This window comes from Aotus nancymaae, unplaced genomic scaffold (assembly GCF_030222135.1).
Source record: "Aotus nancymaae isolate 86718 unplaced genomic scaffold, 86718_ANA_hifiasm-v0.15.2.pri h1tg000065l, whole genome shotgun sequence".
Lineage (NCBI taxonomy): Eukaryota > Metazoa > Chordata > Mammalia > Primates > Aotidae > Aotus > Aotus nancymaae.
Window position 1 is genome coordinate 12047077 of NW_026988480.1, and position 20422 is coordinate 12067498.

Here is a 20422-nt window from a genome sequence, read left to right on the forward strand (position 1 = left end):
AGATTATGAGATTAGTGATAGTATCTAGCATTCATAAATGCCCCAGCTTATAAAGCTCTCTTTCATATGCTATTATATTTAACCCTCAGAATACCCTATGAAGTAAGAGGGCAAGTTTTACTATTTGCCTTTATAGAGGAGGCAGCTGACAATCCGATATATTTTAATGTACCCTGGGTCACATACCGATTAAGTGCTGAGAGCAAGTCTGGGAGCTAGGTTTTCTAACTCCTTTTATTACACTGTGCTGCCTTATTATACTACATGGCAGTTGATGCCATTAATACCCAAACATTAAAAAATAAATTGAAAAAGAAATAACATCCTGCCATGGTTCCAGCCCTTGGCAGTGATTTTTAAGTGGAGGTTTGCGTTATGAGAATTTTTGCTTTAAAAATGCTGCATGCACCTCCTGTAAAAGGTTGAATGAAATAATTTTATTTTTGGTAAGTGGCCCATGCACGTTTATTATTTATTTATTTAGGTCTTTTTTGCTTCAGCTCTTTTGGCTAAATGAAGCACTGCTGTATTTTTATTGCCTACCCCATCATTAAAAGAAATTGAAAAGATGCTTGTTAGTTTTAATATTGCATGGATGGAAATATATCTGGCACATTTAGGAACAGTTACAATTCCTAATAGTGCATTTTAAGAAGTAGTCTGGTTTTGTTCTTGATTAAAAAAAGGGAAAACTTTCTTAAATTTGCTATAATTTGATAATCATCTTTAGCTGGGGAGGGAGAATGTCTCTGTGTTGTATGATTCTGACTTTATTGACTCATTCAGCATTCCTTTCCAGCCAGTGGGAGGGGATTATACTCTTGGGCAGCCTGAAGGGCCTTTCATTTGTTGGTAAATAATCCAAGCAAAGCTGCTTCCAAGTGCAAGTTTTTTGTTCCCCCTTTCTCTGTAAACCATATGCTTCTTTAACTTTTGGACATATGCCCCTTTCAATAAACTATGTGCGGCTCTAACTGTTGGAGCTATTGTTAACTTAAGCACAAGCCAAATATTCAGGCTGCTTCTTACATCTGAACCTGCATCACAATCCCACTGAAGAGTGTTAAATTTATTTATTTTTTTGCAAAATAGCTATTCAGAACCTGGAAATCCTATAGAAAGGAAGAGGTGTGGGGAGAAATAGGGTGACAAGAAGATAATTCAGCTGTAGGCTGAGCGGTGTCATTTACACTGCAAGATAATAACTGTGCCCAAGACCTGAGCATGACAGTAACAGCAACAGCAACAGAAGTAGAATAAGAAATTCAAAGAAGTTTATGAACTGTATTTAATTCATGACTCTGGATTAAAGTTTACAATTAAGTTCATTTGATTAAAGTCTATACTATTCTTCCTGATGGCCTTTAGAAGAGGAGGTAGAATAATTTTTACAATGAAAGTAGTCTTCAGCTGGGAACAGTGGCTCACGCCTGTAATCCCAGCACTTTGGGAGGCCAAGGCGGGTGGATCACCTCAGGTCAGGAGTTCAAGACCAGCCTGGCCAACATAGCGAAATCCCATCTCTACTAAAAATACAAAAATTAGCTGGGCATGGTGCCTGTCTCTCTCTCTTGTGCTACTTGGGAGGCTAAGGCAGGAAAATAGTTTGAATTTGGGAGGCGGAGGTTGCAGTGAGACAAGATCACGCCATTGCACTCTAGTCTGGGCAAGAAGAGCAAAACTCTGTCTCCAAGAAAGAAAGAAAGAAAGAAAATAGTGTTCATATATACAGATAGAACAATGACAAGCAAATGAGTGCTCTAGAGGCTTTCAGAGACTCCTTACAGAAGACACATTTTAGAGATGAATACTAATTTATAATACATGAGAAATCCATGCCAAGCTGGTTACTTACCTGAAGGATGACTTCAAGCTGGTCGCTTAACCTTTGTTAAACCTCAGGACTTTTACCTGAAAAGCTGGGTAATGATACCGCATACTGGACAGGCCTGTGAAGATTCAGTGGGATCAATGCATACAGAGCACAGAGCACTGGCCTGGCATTTAGTAAGTGCTCAATAAATGTGAAGCGCAGAGAGTATAGTCTAATGTTGTAAACTCATTTCCCATTTATGCCTTTCCAGAGTGGGCTGGTAAAAGCTGAGTTAACAGGTTTTCAGGGAGGGACCATAGGGCATTTTTGGGGAGGTGTTTGCATATGCCTAGGAGATAATGAAGATGATCACATAGATTTATATAGGCTAATTTATCAAAATCTCCTAAAGTCCTATACCAGTGGGAGGTATTATTAATATGTGCACACCTAGCCTATGGTATCTTAGCCATATTTTATAGTTTCAAGAGGTGGAATAAATAGTTTAAAGCAAGGCTTCAACAGATAAACTTGTGGGATAATTTTTCAATTTGTGTGTACTTAATTTGAACTTTAGATAATTATAGTAAAGATCATAAATAGAATTAAAAATAAAAGCCAAACAAATCTGCTTTTTCTGTACTCTAAAATGATTGAGAAATATAAGTTAAAAATCCATACAAATATTTTTATGCTAATGGGTGCATTTCCCTGAAATTTTTCTTTTTGTTTAGAAATTTTGTATAGAAATAATTATGTATTTCTCTTCCTCCCATCTTCCTGCCCCATCTTCCTGCCCTCCAAAAATTTGAATCCTTAAACAATTTAGAGATATGGTGGCCTAATGGCTAAGTTGAGTGAACTCCTGGGGCTGTGACCTGAGGAAGGAAAGCAGCTAGGGTCATGTCTGTGGCCATGAAGGTGTGCTCTGTGAGAGGTGATGATTTGTGGCCTTTCCCTCTTCCCTTAAAGGCAGTACATGAGCCATTATCTGAGATTTTGTAAAGTCACAGGCTTCTTGTGGCTAACTCACTAGAAGCAGGCTGCTTAGATAAAATTGTGAAGAATCAAAAGGTGATATTTTCATTTGAGTTTCTCAAATGCACATTTCATAGTTGAGGTCAGTGGGCCATAGCTAGAGGGGGTTTCTGTTGCAGAAACCTGACCCAGGCAGCACCTGGCCTTTGCCCAGAGGTTGATTGAGTATAGGTAAGCCCTGCTCTTTGTCCCTCATGGGGGTTATGTGGCCTCTAGCTCCTTTTGGTACAATAATGGTATTATTTTGATATTTCAATGCACTCTCCAGGAGCTCCTGATTCCTGCAATGGCATAAGCATGGTCTGTAAAATTTTATTAAAAATATAATACCACCATATGCTCAGGCTTTCTCGTTCTGTGATCTTCTAAAAACAAAAACATGCAACATAAACACACCAGATGCAACCCATTAAGTTTGTATTCACTTCTGCAGTTTGGAAAAATGTTAGCAAGGTTACGAAATGGGACTTTGCTGGTGATGGGAGGAGGGTGTGGACCTGGGAATCAGCATCTGAAAGCACTGCCAACGGAAGAAGCTGCTGCAGGCAGAGGTTTATTTCTTTGTGCCTTTAAAGGAAAACCAGGCTGTAAGTCCTCTGGCCACACAGGGGCTGGGCTAGATCTCCAGAGTGATAGAATCATTCCCATCGGAGGATGCAGCCAGGCGGCAGCAACCTGGACACTCTGGCCTTCTAAACAGGCCTGTCATTGTTTCCGCTAAACTGTTGGCTGTGGATCTTGTTATGGAATCTTTTTTTTTTTTTTTTTTTTTGAGATGGAGTCTTACACTGTTTCCAGGGCTGGTGTGCAATGGCAGGATCTTGGTCATTGCAACCTCCACCTCCTTGGTTCATACGATTCTCCTGCCTCAGCCTCCTGAGTGGTTGGGATTACAGGTGCACACCACCACACCCGGCTAATTTTTTGTATTTTTAGTAGAGACAGGGTTTCACTATACTGGCCAGACTAGTCTCGAAGTTCTGACCTCGTGATCCGTCCACCTTGGCCTCCCAAAGTTCTGGGATTACAGGTGTAAGCCACTGCGCCCAGCCTCTTTATGGAATCTTAACTGCTCAGGTCTGTAAGTGCAAAGTAAGAAAGAGAGACTCTTCATTCTTTGCTTATTAAAGACTAAAATGGAATTCTCAAAGAAATCTCAAATACCTAAATGTTCATAAGACTGACTCACAGAGACATAAGCATAAATGAACCACTAAGCAGAAGGCAAAATTTTTGACCCTCCTGGGAACTGATTGTACTGCCTTTGATGCCACTAATTAACTCACTCAGTATAAGCAGCGACTAGCAACTAATAGCAGACTAACAGAAGAAGCTCCATGACGTTGTTTTAGAATTTTTGATTCAAGAAAGAGTCTTGCCAAGCTCTTGGAAAATAAGGTAGATCTCCTTCTCCCTTTTAAAGTCGAGCCCACTGGGGCCCTCAATGGTACTGTTTTGTTTGTATTTTCTTGTTCCCAAGTACGTGCTGGATTTGGCAAGTGCTTTCTGTTAGGGAGCTTTGAGAGGTAGTTAGTACCCCTGGATTTGTGCTTGGACTTAAGTGCCCGTTCAGGGCAGTGTTCAACCAGGTCACCACGATCTTTGCTGACCTTGTCATCAATGTTCGGAAGCATCCTCCCAGGGGTAGAGATGGGGCTGCAGGCCTCTTATTTGTGAGGGTTCAGGGACACAGGGAAAATAATGTAAAACCTGTGGGCCACAGGGCATGCTTGGTGAAGCCTCAGACAAGCTGATAGTGTTATCTGCTCATCATTGTCATTTTTTAAAAAAAATACGGGAGGCAGCTTGCTCTGCGTGCCATCAAAGATTTCTGCTGCAGTGGGGGGAGCAGTCATTTCAGGTTTTGCATTTTAGTTTATCTGAATTCTCATCTTGCTCTCTCTGCTTACTCCCTTCCATCCCTGGAACCTCTTTTGAAGTTGAATGGAGCTCTGTAAACTGAGCAGTTGGGGAGTGAGGTGAGAATTTCGCCTTGATTTGAGCTCTAACTTGCTGCTCTTTGGAGCAAATAGTTTCCCATGGAAGCCACTGGGATGTTGGTCCGTCTAGACTATGTTTTATTCTTTGGCAAAAAGAACAGTAGAAATATTAAGACAATTAAGCTACTCTATGGCTCTGATGGAGGGCATTTTCTTTTTCTTTTTCTTTTTTTTGAGATGGAGTTTTACTCTTGTTTGTTGTCCAGGCTGGAGTGCAATGGTGTGATCTCAGCTCACTGCAACCTCCACCTCCTGGGTTCATGCAATTCTCCTGCCTCAGACTTCCGAGTAGCTGGGATTACAGACATGCACCACCACGCCTGGATAATTTGTATTTTTAGTAGAGATGGGGTTTCTCCATGTTGGTCAGGCTGGTCTCGAACTCGTGACCTCAGGTGATCCTCCCGTCTCAGCCTCCCAAAGTGTTGGGATTACAGGTGTGAGCATCCGTGCCCGGCCCGATGGAGGGCATTTTCTACATTCTCTCCTTTTACCCTGGGGCCTCCTGGTTGGTGAAAGTAGGAAGAGAGAGAGCAACCCCATAATCTTTGAGGGAGGGTTATCACTTGAATTTCCCCAAGGCTTCAAATTCTCCTGCAGCCCTCTCATGTTGCAGGCCTGGCAGTACAGTTTAAAGGTTGCAAACAAAACTGAGTGCTCTCTCCTGATGCATCTGGGCCCCTCCCTCTGTCATCCGTCATTGTCAGTGGGAGATGTATGTGTAGCTGCACAAGGGCAAAGTCTGACCCTGAGGGTATTGGAAATGTTCTTAGAGGAGGCATTGTTTGCTCAAGCCCTTTGGAAGTCAAGCTGTAGACATTCTAGGGAGCAGCCCTTGGCTTAGGAAGAACTGCAATCTAGATGGAAAGAGGGAATATTCTGCTTTTACAAACTACAGGAACTTTATTCCACCCTCTTAGCATAATTCTACAATGCTTTTGATTATACTTAGCCTCTTCTCTTTTTCATTTCTGATCTCTTTTTGGTCAGAGTCTTGGGGAGAATTCTGAAACAGGTAGGCGAAGACTTGGATTGCGTTGGTTTTTATTCAAAGAGCATCAACATGTAAATAACCAAAGAAATAAAAGCTGGTAAGATGCAACAAATGAATAATAGGAAAAAAAATAATGCTCTTTGCAAACACAGCGAAGCAATTTCCTGGGAGGAAAGGAGAGATGACACTCTGTGTCTTGTTCAGGACAGGAGGGCGGGGCCCCAAGCTTCTGGAGACACATTGAAAACGCCTGGAACACACAAAGCCCCTGGCTGAGCCTCGGAGGAGAGGGTGTGCAGCGCTGAGTGGGGCTTCCATGTGTCTTTGCACGTGGAAGGGGAGGATTGCACATGTGCGGGTCCTCTATGCACCTCCAGCGTGTCTCCATAAATTTGTCATTTGGGCTTCGCTCGGTGTTTCCCAGGAGTGGATTTATGTTATCAAAAACTTAATGGGAGAGTGTCTCAGTTTTGAAATTTTCTGTGCATAGCAACGACATTACTGTTTTTTTTTTTCTTTTTATTGGTGGTGGTGGTGGATGTTGGGGCATATATCCAGGTATCATTCCAAAAGCCTACCCAGGAATAGAGCTCTTGTTGTGTTAACAGGGGACAGGGCTATGTGGATTTGGTATAGCATACCGGGAATTTTCTTTGCATCACTTACCTGGGACATGACGGCCCGTTTCTTATCTGGAAACTGGGCCTAATACCTTCTCCTACCGCCATGAGTGGGTTGCTGTGAAGATCACATGAGATGATGTAAATGGTGACGGGGGAGGAAGAAGATGTTTGCTTGTGAGGGGTCCAGATTAGTCAACAACGTATTTATGGATCCTGAGTTTTGTATTTTAATTCATTTGAACATGACTTTATTATATCATTCAATATAGAAGTTACGAGGTTTCACAAACTCAGACCTTAAATATGGAAATACTATTTTCTTGTTAGAATCCCATTCGGCTAGAAATCTGAGTATCCGGTCTTTATTTTTCCCCGTTCTTAACATTTTGTTGCCTCCTCCCCGCCCTCCCTGCCCGCCCTTCATTTTGGCTTGCTGCAACCTGAGTACCACTTTTCTGGGAAAGCCTGATATTCTGACTTCAGTTTTGTAATTTAATGATGGAGAGTTTCCTTAGTAAACCAAATTTAGAGTCCTAGAATGCTTATCTTATATCCAGACCTTGAACATAAAAGGCATTTTATACCCGCAATTGTTCATTTAATGAGCAATTGCAGAGTGCAGGCCGGTTAAGGGATTGAGCTATATGCACTATTATTGCAAGAAGTATTCCGAAATACCAGAAATAGGACGTAAGCTCTGATCAGGGAGACTGCGAGCACAATTACCTTCTTTTCAAATCCTTCTGTGACACTGCGGGAGGAAAAAGGACTTTGAAACTTGAAAGGAAAGAGCTTGCTTTCAACCTCAAAAGCTAGGAGGAAAGGGCTCTGAAATTTGCTCAGAATTCCCAATTCACCATTAGCCTGTTTCTTCCTTTAGCCTCAAGGCATTCTCCGCTTTTTGAAAAGATGTTAAGAAATTCAGTCACAATAGAGAGCCTAGTTTTGAACATGTTTCACTCGGTCCATTGAGGTCTGGGCTCCAGCCTTTGTGTGGGGTGAATTGAGCTGAGCGGCTAGCTGGTTGGAGAGAGGTGAATGAGGAGTCGCTGTGCACTCGCAAATTCTGGCAAAGAAAAAAGCTCACCCCTTCCTTTATTTTACAATATGCATTCCTGTACAATCCTGCTAGTGGCAATATGTGGAGCGGAGCCTGTTCTTAAGTCAATACAGGGTACTTGGTTTATAGCAACTCTTGTTAAGTTTGTCTTGTAATTGAAGCTGCTGTTGACCTTGCTTGGGGACCATTTGTAAAACCGTTTATTTAGCATAAACTGAAATAATAAACCCTCCTTCTCTCAGGCTGATTGTGATAGGGTGACATTAGTTTGATTTAATGATTAGCCGCCTGACCCTTCTGCTGGAGAGAGAGGCTTGAATAGGGAGAGTTCACTCGGAAGCACTCAGAAAGAATACTAATGAGCTTGTTAAATTTAGCATGGCTCCAACCACTTTTAATTCCTCTAATGGGAGCAGCACTGCCTGGGAGAAGGAGAGAGAGAGAGAGGCAGAGAGACACCGAGAATGTTCCTAGAGGGTCTGCACAGCTAGAAAAAGCTCACCAAGAGAAGTTGGCACAAAGTAGCTAGCCAGAGCCCGGGGACTGTGTTGTAAGTATTGTCTGGTCTCTTACACTCTGTGTCTTCTAGGTCTTGGGGCAAGAGAGGAGTAATGGTATTAAAGTGGGTTTTAAGGAAAAATCGATGTTAAGGGGGAAAGTGGGTGGACATGAGTACTGTGAGCTCCTAATCAGCTAATTTTGTTAGGTGACAGGAGGTGTCCTTAGTTAGTGATGCCTGGCAGAGTTTTGTTTTTATCTTGAAGGAATCGCCTGAAACTTTTCTCTCAAGTCATGGGCAGAAAAAAAACATAACAAAACAAAAAAGCCCAAACCAGTCTCCTTGGTTCACATGAGAAATCGTATAGGTGCTTGTATGCAGGCGCACACAGGTGCATGTTCGAGTCCTGCTTCCTGCAGCAACATAATTACTTTCTTCAGACCTTTATTGCAAAAGTCAAACGTCCTAAGCACTGTGTGCAAGGACCTCACTTTCTTTTTTCTGAGTTTCTAGCACTAAGAGTATCTGACTTGATGTCAGTTGCTTTTGGATGAGTTTGGAAATTCTGGGACAATTTCTAAAACGTGATGCTTTGGGCAGCTCTCTGGGGGCAGGACTTTGTTAATTTCCACTCGAGCATGGATATACAAGAAGAAGGAGGTACAAAGTGGGATTATGATGACAGTATTTAAAGTCATTTTTTCCTGAAAGATTTTAGTGAATTGCATGTTTCGGTTTGACCCCCGAGCTTGCAGCTGTTAAACATGGAGAAGCGGGAACAGTTGCCTTGTGTTTGGCTGTTAAAGTCCATTGGCAGATGCTCTTGGAGCAGTGGGCTGTTTGCTTACATTTTTGCAGCAGACTTCTGCCTGTTGCCATGGTGGACAGTGTGTTTCTGTCAATAATTTGGCCTGGCGTAGGCTGTCTGCACTGACTCTCAAACTTTATTGAACAACTCGGCTCAACTGAACAAAATTAGACAGCTTTCGTCTTTTGGCTTGCTGAAGTGGTTGCTAAATTTATAAGAGCAGGCAGGAATATTGCTTGGAAAGTTTCCCTTTCACTGTATACAGAGCGCTTTCAAGCCTCGTAGCTGTTTGTATTGTGGAGTGTGTGTACTGTCAGGTTTTTATACGAATGCCCGTCAAAAGCAACTTGGTACAGGAGGTAAACTTTATGAAGTATTTGTCTGCTGGAGTTTTCCTTTTGGGGCCGGGAGGTGTAGTTGGGTAAAATATGGTTGCACTGACTATTGTAAAAGTATGTCTCCTGATGGAAGTTTTCACATTCAAAAAAAAAAAATTCTTGCCTGCATTTAACTTTACTAAGGAATAGTAATTTTAATTTAATTTTTTCTGTATTAAAAATGTGTACTTTGGTTACTTATTATAACTTTAATATTTACTTTTGTTGGGTGAACTCTCATTAAGAAAATCATTGAGCTAAAAGGGACCTTCATTTCTACTCAGCTCCCCCCCCAACCCCCGCCATTACCCTCCCTGACTTTATTCTCTCAAGAGGTTGGGGGAATGGTGGGAGGACTCTCTGGCCAGACCATAACCCATTCATTATTCAATTATTTGTTAGGTTGGATTCAAATGCTCATCATAAACACATAGTTTGTAAGACAGAGTTTATTATAGGGATGCCGTTTTAAAAGAAGAAAAGTTAATTTATTCTGGGATGATTAAGTCAAGGAAATCCTGTTTTAAACCTGGAACAGGTTAGCGGAGCTTGGTTATTCATCTTTCCCAGGGAATGCTAATTATGTGTCACAACCCCCCTGAGGAAGGGTTTTCTGGCCTCCAGTTGAAGGTCCCTTTCTACAGAATTTGTACCTCAGTGCTAGAAGTTCATTTCAGATTAAAGTTTGAAATAAAGGCTTTATGCAGAGCACAAATTAGTGGAAAATATGACTTGGGCCATTTGTAGGTTACAGGAATTTTTATAAAACTGACATAAGTTTTAGTGTTTTTGACACCCTTCTGCTTTTACATAACTGCACAATTCTTATTCTATACACTGCGGCTTTTCTGCTAATGAAGTACAAGGGTGGACTACTGCCTAAAAATATTAGTCAGAAGGGAAAATAAAAATGTATTTCATCTTTTGTAGTTTCTTTGAAAATTACCAGGAGCGTGGTGTGAATTGCTTTCATAGACATCAATGTGAACATGTGGGATTACAACATTTTTTTGTTTTTGTTTTTGTTTTAGGTTTTACTTGATAGATGAAATGTATAATTTACCCCTTAATTATAAGGTTTGGGTTGAGGATCTGCACAAAACAATATTAAAATAATATTTCACAGTTACCTTGTAGTAGTCAGCAAGTTCTCTGTAAAGACCAAAGCATACCTCATTGTCTGTTGTGTTTTGTGAGTCATTTGCTAGGCTAAAGGAGTATATTGCTTAGTTTCCAAGTACTACACACAGGCAGAAAGACTAAACTTGCCACTGGCTTTAGGTAGTTCAAGTCCTGAGTCAACGTTAGTAGTATTTGCTATTTTCAGCTTGTATTTTTATGCAAGTCTGCGTTTACAATTCTACTTTCTTCTGAATTTGAACAGAGTTGTTAAACTGCTAAAGCATTATTCTTCTGTTTATCGAGTGAACCCTTAGTTAATCATATCTGCTTTATGAATTATTTTGAAGATACATTTGTATATGGGAATAAGATGTATTCAAAATCTGTTCATTTAAAATGCACAACAATATTATGATTTATACCCAAATACAGTTGTTTTAAAGCTAGGAATAAGGAAACAGTTTTTGCATTAGATGTCTAAGTGGTACCTGGACAGCTTTCTTTCTATCAGCACTTATTTGCCAGAGCACAGTCTGTTGATTAACTGTGGAATTTGTTTGGGAGCATGTAGTTCAGAGTGTATGTATGATTCAAAGAAATGAATTGGTCCACTTGTTGTGGGTTCACATAGGCAGTGTGATTTGATTTTATGCATGGGTTCTTTGATCTGCTGTTATAGAAAGGTCATCCAGTCGCATTTACAGAGAACCATAGTGGATAGATGGAAAGTTCTCACTGATAAAAGGGAACTGAACTATTAGGAAACTGGAATACCAACTGTATATGGAAGTTTGTCAAGCTGTTTCTTACATGTTTGAAAAAATGTATGGACCCACCAGAGCATGGACATATATCAACATCCCCCACACCTTCCTTTCTCACCCTCAGAGCCGTCTCACAGCTGGACTTTAAGTCTCACTCCGGTTTTTTCTTAGGTCTCAGCTCTGTTGTATGGACAGAAGCTGGAAGTATCTCACAGGAGGCTCTGTAGGTTTTCATGATTGGCGTGTTTATCCCTTGTCACCAGTGAGTTTTCTGTTCCATTTTTGGTTCTGTCAAATCTCTTGCTGGGTTACAAATCTGACTTAAAATAACAAAACCACATAAACTTTTGGATAGCTTACTCATAGGTCATCCTCTAGGAGCAAAGGCCTTATACCCGCCTGGAGCAACCAGAGCCTCAGTGGGTAGCTGGATGGCCTTGGAGTCACCCTGGAGGCCCTGCGTCTACAGGTAGGCAAAGGGAAGCCAGACATGCAGAGTCTTAGATTGGAAAAGGTTTTAGTTCCACATGGGACCTGCAAGGAGTTGGCCAGCCCATGAGCAGAAACCTCATGGGCAGATCCAGCTAGAAGCTGGTGATGCTAATTTGCTTACCCCTACATCTTAGTTTAATAGTCTCATTTCTTGCTCCCCTTCATCCTTCCCTGTGTATTTGTGTGCTTTGGACCCTCATTCACAAACAATTTTGTCTTACAAATATCACATTCCAGCCCTGTAGCTTTCAAAGTTGCCATGAATGAGAAGAAGACTTCTTTTCTGGGAGAGGGATAGAGAATGAGACCTAATTGATCATGGTTTTAAATTGCTCCTTAAAGTAGCTTACAGAGTCTTTCATTTTTCTTCTTTCTTTAGAGGATGAAAGTCCTGGACAGACTTATCACAGAGAGAGAAGAAACGCAATCACTATGCAGCCACAGAACGTGCAGGGGCTCAGCAAAGTCAGTGAGGAACCTTCAACATCGAGTGACGAGAGGGCCTCATTGATCAAGAAGGAGATCCATGGGTCGCTGCCACACCTGGCGGAGCCCTCTGTGCCGTACCGGGGGACGGTGTTTGCCATGGACCCCAGGAATGGTTACATGGAGCCCCACTACCGTAAGTGCCCATGCTGGTTGGCACTTGTTTAGGAGCCATGGGGAGGGCTGTATGTGTGTGTTTACGTGTGGTGTGTGTGCTTTATGAAGTTTTGGCTTGTATAATTTATTAAAATGTGCAATTTTCTTTCCACTTTCCTTCCTACCCATTCTTCTCTTTAGAGAGAGATGTTTTCTTATGTCTCTAAGCAACATTAGTCTTCAGTGGGGCGGCCTTCAGGAAGGTAGGCCATTGGTGACTAATCCACACAAGACCTTTGTTGAGAAGTAGAACTAGGGTTACTCCATCCAAGCAGATGCTGCAGGAGAAAAGTTTCTTGTTATGAAGTTATTAAAGCCAGCCTCATTGAGAAGTCACTCAGTAGCCATGATTCCCATTTTTAATGATTTTTTAAATTTAACGATTTTGGCTATTCCCAGTTTTGATGGTTTGTAAAAACAAATCTGTTTTAACAAATCCATACTAAATTCCTTAATACGGAAAATTTTTCTTTGTGCTGCGTTTTTCTCTCTAACCAGCATGCCAGGCACATCGGAAGCTCCTTTCTCAGTACTAATCACGTTTAAGAAATTAACTAGGACTCTGAACTCAAGTGTGGGATGGTTTTCTCCAAAGGCAGAATATAAAGAAAAATATAGAAGGGTTGAGTTTATTTCTGGCCTGTTTCTAGTTAAAAAGTACAATTTGGTTGTGGAGTAATGAAGTTCATATTGAGGTGCCAAAGCTTGCAGCTCTTGATTACAGATTTATCACCTTGCCAGGATTCAGACTTGCCATTTAACCTTCCCGGCTCCAATTCCAGATGATCCATTGAGCTCCAGTGAGGGGGACTGGTTTGTATTTCCCCTTTTCCACATCATTCAGAAATTTTAGTGTTTTAAGGCAAAAGGTCATTAGCCAGATGACTGATTAGTGAGGACAGCTGATTAGTGCATGTTTTTTTGCTCAAGAAAGTGCCCAGGATAAAAGCTAATTTCATCCCTTCATTAGTTGGCTTGCAGCAAAGGGGAATGCTCACTCCTCAGATCAAAGGGCCTCACACAACCTTAAGTCTCAGCTACCGCTACCCCCCACAACCCAACCAGATTATATTGTTGGAAAAGATGGAAGCTACATTATTTTTTTAAGTGGAGAGAGCATTTTTTAAAAAGTGGCCAGAAGCATGGAGGAGAGTTTTCTGGATTCTTCTAAGCCTTTGAAAAAGGTTACCACTTCTCTGTTTCAAAAGTGCTTGTCAGTCTTATTTCTGTAAATACAGAAATAAGGAGGAAGGCTGTTGGGCTTGTTCCTTCCTTCATTCAGGGTTTACTTAGTTTTTTTTTTTTTCATCTTTCCTTTTAAAAATGAAGGTTTAAAATAGTCCTGGTAGGCTTTTTTTTTCTGAGCACATTCCTAAATTTCCTGCATTGTATTTTTATTTGCAAGTCTTTTAAACATCATTCATGCAGAAAATGTGAGGGACTCCTACACATGCTTCCTACCTATATTTATAGACCCTGGTAGTAGACTTACTTTCTAAGAAAAATTCAGGCTGGACTCTTAGCCAAAGCTCTCTGCATTGTTTTTGTTCTTATGTGTGAACACAAACTTTTCCCATCTCATATTTATGTTTTGTTGTCTTTTTAAGATGCGCACTAATTAGTGAGGTATTTAATTAGTCAGGACAGCTGGTGAGTACTTCTTTTTTGGCTGACAGTCGTGGGCAGATAACCGTTAACTTTCTCTCTGTGCCATTTAGCTTGCAGCTTGTTCTTGGTTCGTTTCTTTTAACGGTTTTCCCCATAGCATGTGCCCATCCTTTGAGGGTCTGGGAGCTCGCTACACCTGGGAACCTCGTCCTCCCTCAGCGGTGCATGTGGGACCCGTCTCCTGGACCTTCAATGTCCTATTAACTAATGGTGGGCATGGGAGAGCTCTTAGGGGGATCTGAATTCACTCATCATCACTCTGTTTTGAGGTTATAGCATTTACAGTGGGTGATTTGCTAGATTTTCCCACTATATTGTTCAAATCAGTGTTAAAATTATGTGATAACTTATAAACTGTATAAGTTGTCTGTAACCAAATGGCAAATGTGATTTTGACCTACCATCCCAATGTACTCCCTAAATTGGTCATAAATTACATTGTTATGTAGATAATATGGGCGGGAAGTTCTAAAGACTGCTCAGATTGGCTCAGTGCTCAGGGAATTTGGGTTCCAGTTCCAGCTTTGCACTTGCTAGCCATGTGACCTTGACAAGTGTGCTGATCCCTCTAGGAATCCTTCCCTCACTGTGGGATGGGGTGATAATATCACTGCCTGCTCTATGGTGTTCTTGTGGAAACTGAGACAATGCAAATAAAGTATTTACTAAAATTTCTGGCACATGGTAAGTTCTTCAAAAGTATTAAGGTGGTTCTCTGCTTTCTCTTCCTCCTTCTTCTCCTCTTTTTGTTCCTTCTCTTCTATATCATCATCATCCTCATCATCATCCTCATGTGATAAGTTGACTCACTAAGTCATGTTTGCAAGGGTTACAGTTGTATTTGGTTCAGTGTAGACTGTGTTTTTTGTTTGTTTGTTTTTCCACCAGACTTGGTCACCTGCTTGCCTGTGACCAGTTTCTTCTATAACACAGATTAGGAATTGAGCAAACGGCAAACCTGGAACCGTGGTGTGGTTAGAGCTGTGCACTGTGACCTTCTGAACATAATCCTTTCTCAGTCAACCTTAGTAGATCAAGTATAATTTTTTCTGTTTTATAAGTGAAGAAATTGTAAAGATTTTGAATGAGTTTGAGAAGTGTTAACATTTTAAATTCTTAGCAGAAAGTGTTTTATGTAACAAATGGAAACTTTAATACATGTAGATATATAAAAGATACAGTATTATTTATTCATATTAAATAATTTAAAGATAGCCTACACTAAGCCTCTGCATCATATGGGTTATGACTTTACTTTTTCTTTAGAACTCTGTTGGATTATTTAATCTCCTGCCAGTATCACAAGTATTTTTTAAGATACTTTATAATAAAATCTGTCTGCTCACATGGATTTAATTATCCAGGCAAAGCTAATGATTGATGTGAATTGAAGGTGATAAATTTTTGATGAATTTCTTAGTGTATGAAGAAATACCCTCTTTTTAGATTGAGACATACAGTTTTGGTCACATTTGTTTATCTTGTGGCGATAGCTTGTCTCAGTCCTGGGCTGTGTGAACAGCACAAGCGCACCGCAGACCTTCAGTAGCTCAAGTTCAGAAACATCTTTTGAGGCCATTCCCCTTGCCCTTGAGTTATTTGCTAGCTCTGCTGAGCCGGTCAAAAGACTCGACTCCTCTAATCCAGTGGGCTGGCCATGTGAGCACTCACAGCAATTCCTTCATTTCTTTGTGGTTGGAAAATGTAGACTTTCCAAGATGCCTAATTTGTGCTTCTATATATATTAACTTTGTATTTCTAAAGTGTGGGCAGGCTTCCTGTAAGACCGGAAAAGGGAAAACCGTTTTTGTTTTTGTTTTTTTTTCCCCTTCAGAAGGACATCTGTAAAATTTTTATTGCACAAGATTTTATTATGTTTTGATATGTAATGTTGCATCTTCAGAAATTGTAGTTAGGCAAAAATCTAAAGTATTTTAGGTTTTGTGGCTTAAAAAGAAAAAAGAAAGAAAACTCAGGGACAGCGGACACTTCAAACATTCACAGCATATGTTTAGAATAAAATCTTCCCAGGGGGATAGGGTGTATTCTCTCATGAAGGGTCACAGTGGATGCAGCTGTATATCAAGGTGTGAAAGTAGATGTATAAGATGCATGGCTCAGACATGGCGTGGTGCTGACAGGCCCTCGGCTACAGGATCACTAGCGCTTTATAATTTGGGGGAGCACAGGAGGGGCTAGATTGGAGGACCTGATCTTCTTGTGCCAGAGTCAGGGTAAGAAACCCCATCCTGTGCCCAGAGATTCCTCAGCAATTTTCTTCTGCCCCGTACTCTGTCCGTAGCCAGGTATTTCAAACCACCATCTCTTCCTGCTTTCATTGACTGCCATGCATTTATCTTCTATAAACTTTCAAAGGCAGGTGACATAATAGTTAAAGCATTCCTGTACCCTGGCCGACACTTAACTTTTATTCACTTCCCTTTTACAGAAAACATGTGTTGCATTGTCTTCTGTCTTACTCTGAAGAGTCTACTTTTTAAACGGATCCTGCGGGAATCTTCGTGCAAAGTTTCTCGGATTCACTAGTCATGTCAAATTATAGGGCCTCTGCTCGTTTTGGTAAAGGGGGCAGAAAGATGCCTCCTTTTTTAAAAAGAAATTTCAGGTCTCCTTTCCAGTTTTATAGTTGTGTTAAGGCTGCTTTTCTTCTGCCCCCAACTGCTCCTAAGCAGTAATTCTTCATGGAAAATATGATTCATTCTTCCATGCAAATGCTTTGATTGAAAACATACCACTGGTATTCTTCCTATGTTCCCCAGCTCAGATGACAGAACTATTAGTTGCTAATTAGCAAAACCTGAAGAATTAGCTTAAAGAAAAAACCCTGAATTTTTAATTGGCTTGCATTTATTTTCTGTGGAAGGTTGTTGTGCTAAGCTCACTTGCATTCTTGTGTGCTAAAAAACTGCATAGATTTTTTTTTTAACCTGTCTGTCTTTATATTAGGTGACTTTCCACATCCCTTTAGAAATAATCTTCTAAGTGAATGGAATAGAAGATGTATATTTTACATATTTAATAGATACACCTGCTCATATTTCTGTTACTATCCAAGTGTCATCTTGAGACTGTGAGAGACAAAAATGCCTACAAGGCACAAATGAACAGTTTTGTGTTGACCAAACTGCAAAGGCAGTGACAGTTCCCTGAGCTCTTAGTTCTCTTCTCATACAGACTGTCTTTTACCTCTTCGGAGAACAGTTGATGAACCAATCAGAAATGCTTTGGTTCCCTGCCCCCACCTTTGAAAATTAGATTGTTTAACCTGAAAGACTGATGTTGGGTCATACCCTGGGGGCTGTGCTAGGTCTCTTGCTTCCTCGGCTGTTCGTCTCGAGTTGCAGTAAAAGCTGGAGTAAGGAGATCCAAACAGGTCCACGAACCTTTGCGATACTGTTATTTGTGAGCTTAAGAATAGCTCCCTGCTTATTCTTGTCTTTCTCTTAGAAATTCAATAGAACGACCTAGCTTTCTTTCAGTAATCCAGAGGTGATGTTTTAAGACTAGAAACAGTGAGCCACTTCCATAGACTTTTAAAGAGCTGCATTGCAAGACAACTTCAAGCAAAGCAATGGAGATTTAGGGATAATTCTTAGTGTTCCAGATTTGAACTGTTGCCAGTAAATTTTGATTTCTCTTGTGCCTGATGTGACCATGAGTCCGTGTATCTCAGTCTTAGGAGATGATGAATTAAACTGGGAACCAACAGGGAGAAAAGTCCTATAGCATTTGGAAAAATTTGTTATCAATTTTATTCATCAATTTTGAGGATAGATTTATTAAAGGAGGCTTGGAGAAGCTTGAAGACCAGGTCAGGAAGAGAAAAGAAAGACCAAGAGACACCACATTTTCCAGAGAAAATCACTTAGCCCCTTGGTGCACTGGTCCTGTCCTCTCTTCCCCTGCTGCCTGGCACTGTCCTCTTCTATAGCCACTGCTCTGGTGCTGGCCCTGCTCTCGTTGCCCTGCTTGTATAGTTGATTCTCCTGGACCAGTTACTGGCTTTCTCTTTGCCTTCAAATCCTGCTTATTCTTCAAGGCCTGTCTAGAGACCCACTTCCTTAGAAAGTCTCTAAGAGCCATCTGACAAGGATGCTTTCCTACCCTGGACACTGAGTAGTCATGTCATTCTCACCTTTTTTTTTTTTTTTTTTTTAATTGCATTTTAGGTTTTGGGGTACATGTGAAAAACATGCAAGGTTGTTGCATAGGTGCATACGTGGCAGTATGATTTGCTGCCTCCCTCCCCTTCACCTATATCTGGCATTTCTCCCCATGCTATCCCTCCCCAACTCCCCACCCCCCCGCTATCCCCCCTCCCCCCTACAGACCCCCGTGTATAGTGCTCCCCTTGTCCATGTGTTCTCCTTGTTCAACACCCGCCTATGAGTGAGAACATGTGGTGTTTGATTTTGTGTTCTTGTGTCAGTTTGCTGAGAATGATGGTTTCCAGGTTCATCCATGTCCTTTAAATAGCTACTTCCTTGTGTTGCCCCTACCCAGCGGCCCGACCTCCCTTGGAGTAATGTGATTAGTCCAAGGCAGTACTTACCCACCGTGGATACCAAAACTCCTAGGGTAGGACTTAGGGACTCATGGGTGCCACCATAGGGCAGCTCGGATGCTTATCACAGTCACCATGGAGGTGGAATTCCAGGTGACCCGTGCTCACAGCCTGCCCACCAGAGTAGCTTCTAGACCATCTGAAGAGACATTGCTGTTTCTGCTTCCCTTCTACAATTTAGTTATTGTACACAACCCTGATCCAGACTTAGCCACCTGATTCTTCCTGAGAGCAGGCAGCATACAAAGTATTGATGGTACATTTATAAATTTGTAAATTTTATATTTTTTTAATTATTACTTTTGAGACAGTCTCACTCTGTCACCCAGGCTGGAGTGCAGTGGGACAATTTCAGCTCACCACGACCTCCGCCTCACAGGTTCAAGCCATTCTCCTGCCTCAGCCTCCTGACTAGCTGGGATTACAGATATGTGCCACCTTGCTCAGCTAATTTTTGTATTTTTAGTAGAGACGGTGTTTCACCATTGTTGGCCAGGCTGGTCTTGAACTCCTGACCTCAGGTGATCCACCCGCCTCAGCCTCCCAAAGTGCTGGGAGTACAGGCTTGAACCAACGCACCTGGCCTGAAATCTGCATTTTTAAAACATCAAGAATATTTGCTTCTACACACATGTGGCATATTTAAAGTTGTTAGGATTCTTAAATACTATGAGATTAACACAGGAGAGCTGCTTCTCTTTCATGACAACCTTCTGACATTGAACAAGTAGGTATTTTCCCTATAGTTAAGATGAGCATGATGTTTGTTTGCCTTTTTCCAAATTTCAGTGATGTCTCTTGTTTTCAACAGCCTCTGGGCAATTCATAGTTTGGTAACATCTTCCCAAGTTAGCATCCAAGGATGTATCTAATCCATGTTAATGGGAGGCCCCATGTGCAACTCAATTCAGGATCATGAATCCAGTTGTTTAAAGATTCCATGTAATTATTTATCTTTTCTAATTTGGCACCCATCCAAATGGCACTTTTTTAGTAGTTACTTATGGTTTCTTTCCCTCCATCCTTTCCCTCCCCTTTTCCTTCCTTCCTTCCCTCCTAGAGTAAACCATGAGAAACAGCAACACTTGCTATTTCATAGCCATCTGCTAACAGCTTTCCCTCCTGCTTTCTTAATAGAGGCAACATTATCCTCGGCCCTCCTCCTTTTCTTGTATAATTAAAGAATGTTACCTTTGATGTCTCTTGAAGCTGCAGTCTCCCATCCTGCCTTAGCCTTCTTGATCTTGTACCTATAAATTTGTGCTGTATCTTCATAGTTCTTCGGGAAAGGGCTTGATTTTCCTCTGTGTGCCGTTCACAGTTTGGGTTAATTTAGAGTAACCAATCTGGCATTTTATTGCTCCCTGTCTTCTGATAGAGCTTGGATTCTTGTTGTACTCTTTGAAAAGGATCCTACTTCCTGAATTCTTTAAGCTGTTAAATTTGGGTCTCTCCTCAAAAGGACTGTTCTCATCATCCTGATGTCTTCACTTCTTTTGAGGAGGCCCAGGCTTTTCATTAACCTCCATTTTCAATGAGTTGCTGCTGCTGCTTCAAACAAAATGAAGCAAGATTCCATTTGATTTTTTTAGCTATTTATTATTGTGTTCATTCTGTCAGTCACGTGTTAATAGAGCATCTGCTTACTGAGCCTAAGTGCTAAACAGTGTTGAGCATAATGAACAACTGCCTGCTTTTATGGAGCTTTAGGCCATCAAAAAGTCAATACAAAGGAGCTGTCAGAGAAGAGAGAAGTGAAGAGTCTTTTGGGAGCAGGTGAGGGAATTACCCAGCCTTGGCAGTCCAGAAGGCTTCCTGGAGGAGGTGATATCCGAAAGAGGTAGAGAAAGAGTAATCTAGGCAAAAAGTAGCATTTGCAGAGGCCTGGAGGCCAAAGAAAGACCTGACACCTTCAAGGACTTGAGAAGAATCTTTGT

General features: G+C 41.2%; 1 protein-coding gene across 3 annotated transcripts in view; it reads left to right on the top strand.

Annotated features, from left to right (window-relative positions):
• GLI3 (GLI family zinc finger 3) overlaps nucleotides 1-20422 on the top strand; it is a 272398-nt gene that overhangs the window by 77171 nt on the left and 174805 nt on the right. For all 3 annotated transcript variants that reach the window (XM_012473481.2, XM_012473500.2, XM_064366746.1), the window contains one exon: nucleotides 11970-12212. In XM_012473481.2, the coding sequence (XP_012328904.2) occupies nucleotides 11970-12212 (243 nt within the window). The remainder of the gene's footprint in view (nucleotides 1-11969; nucleotides 12213-20422) is intronic.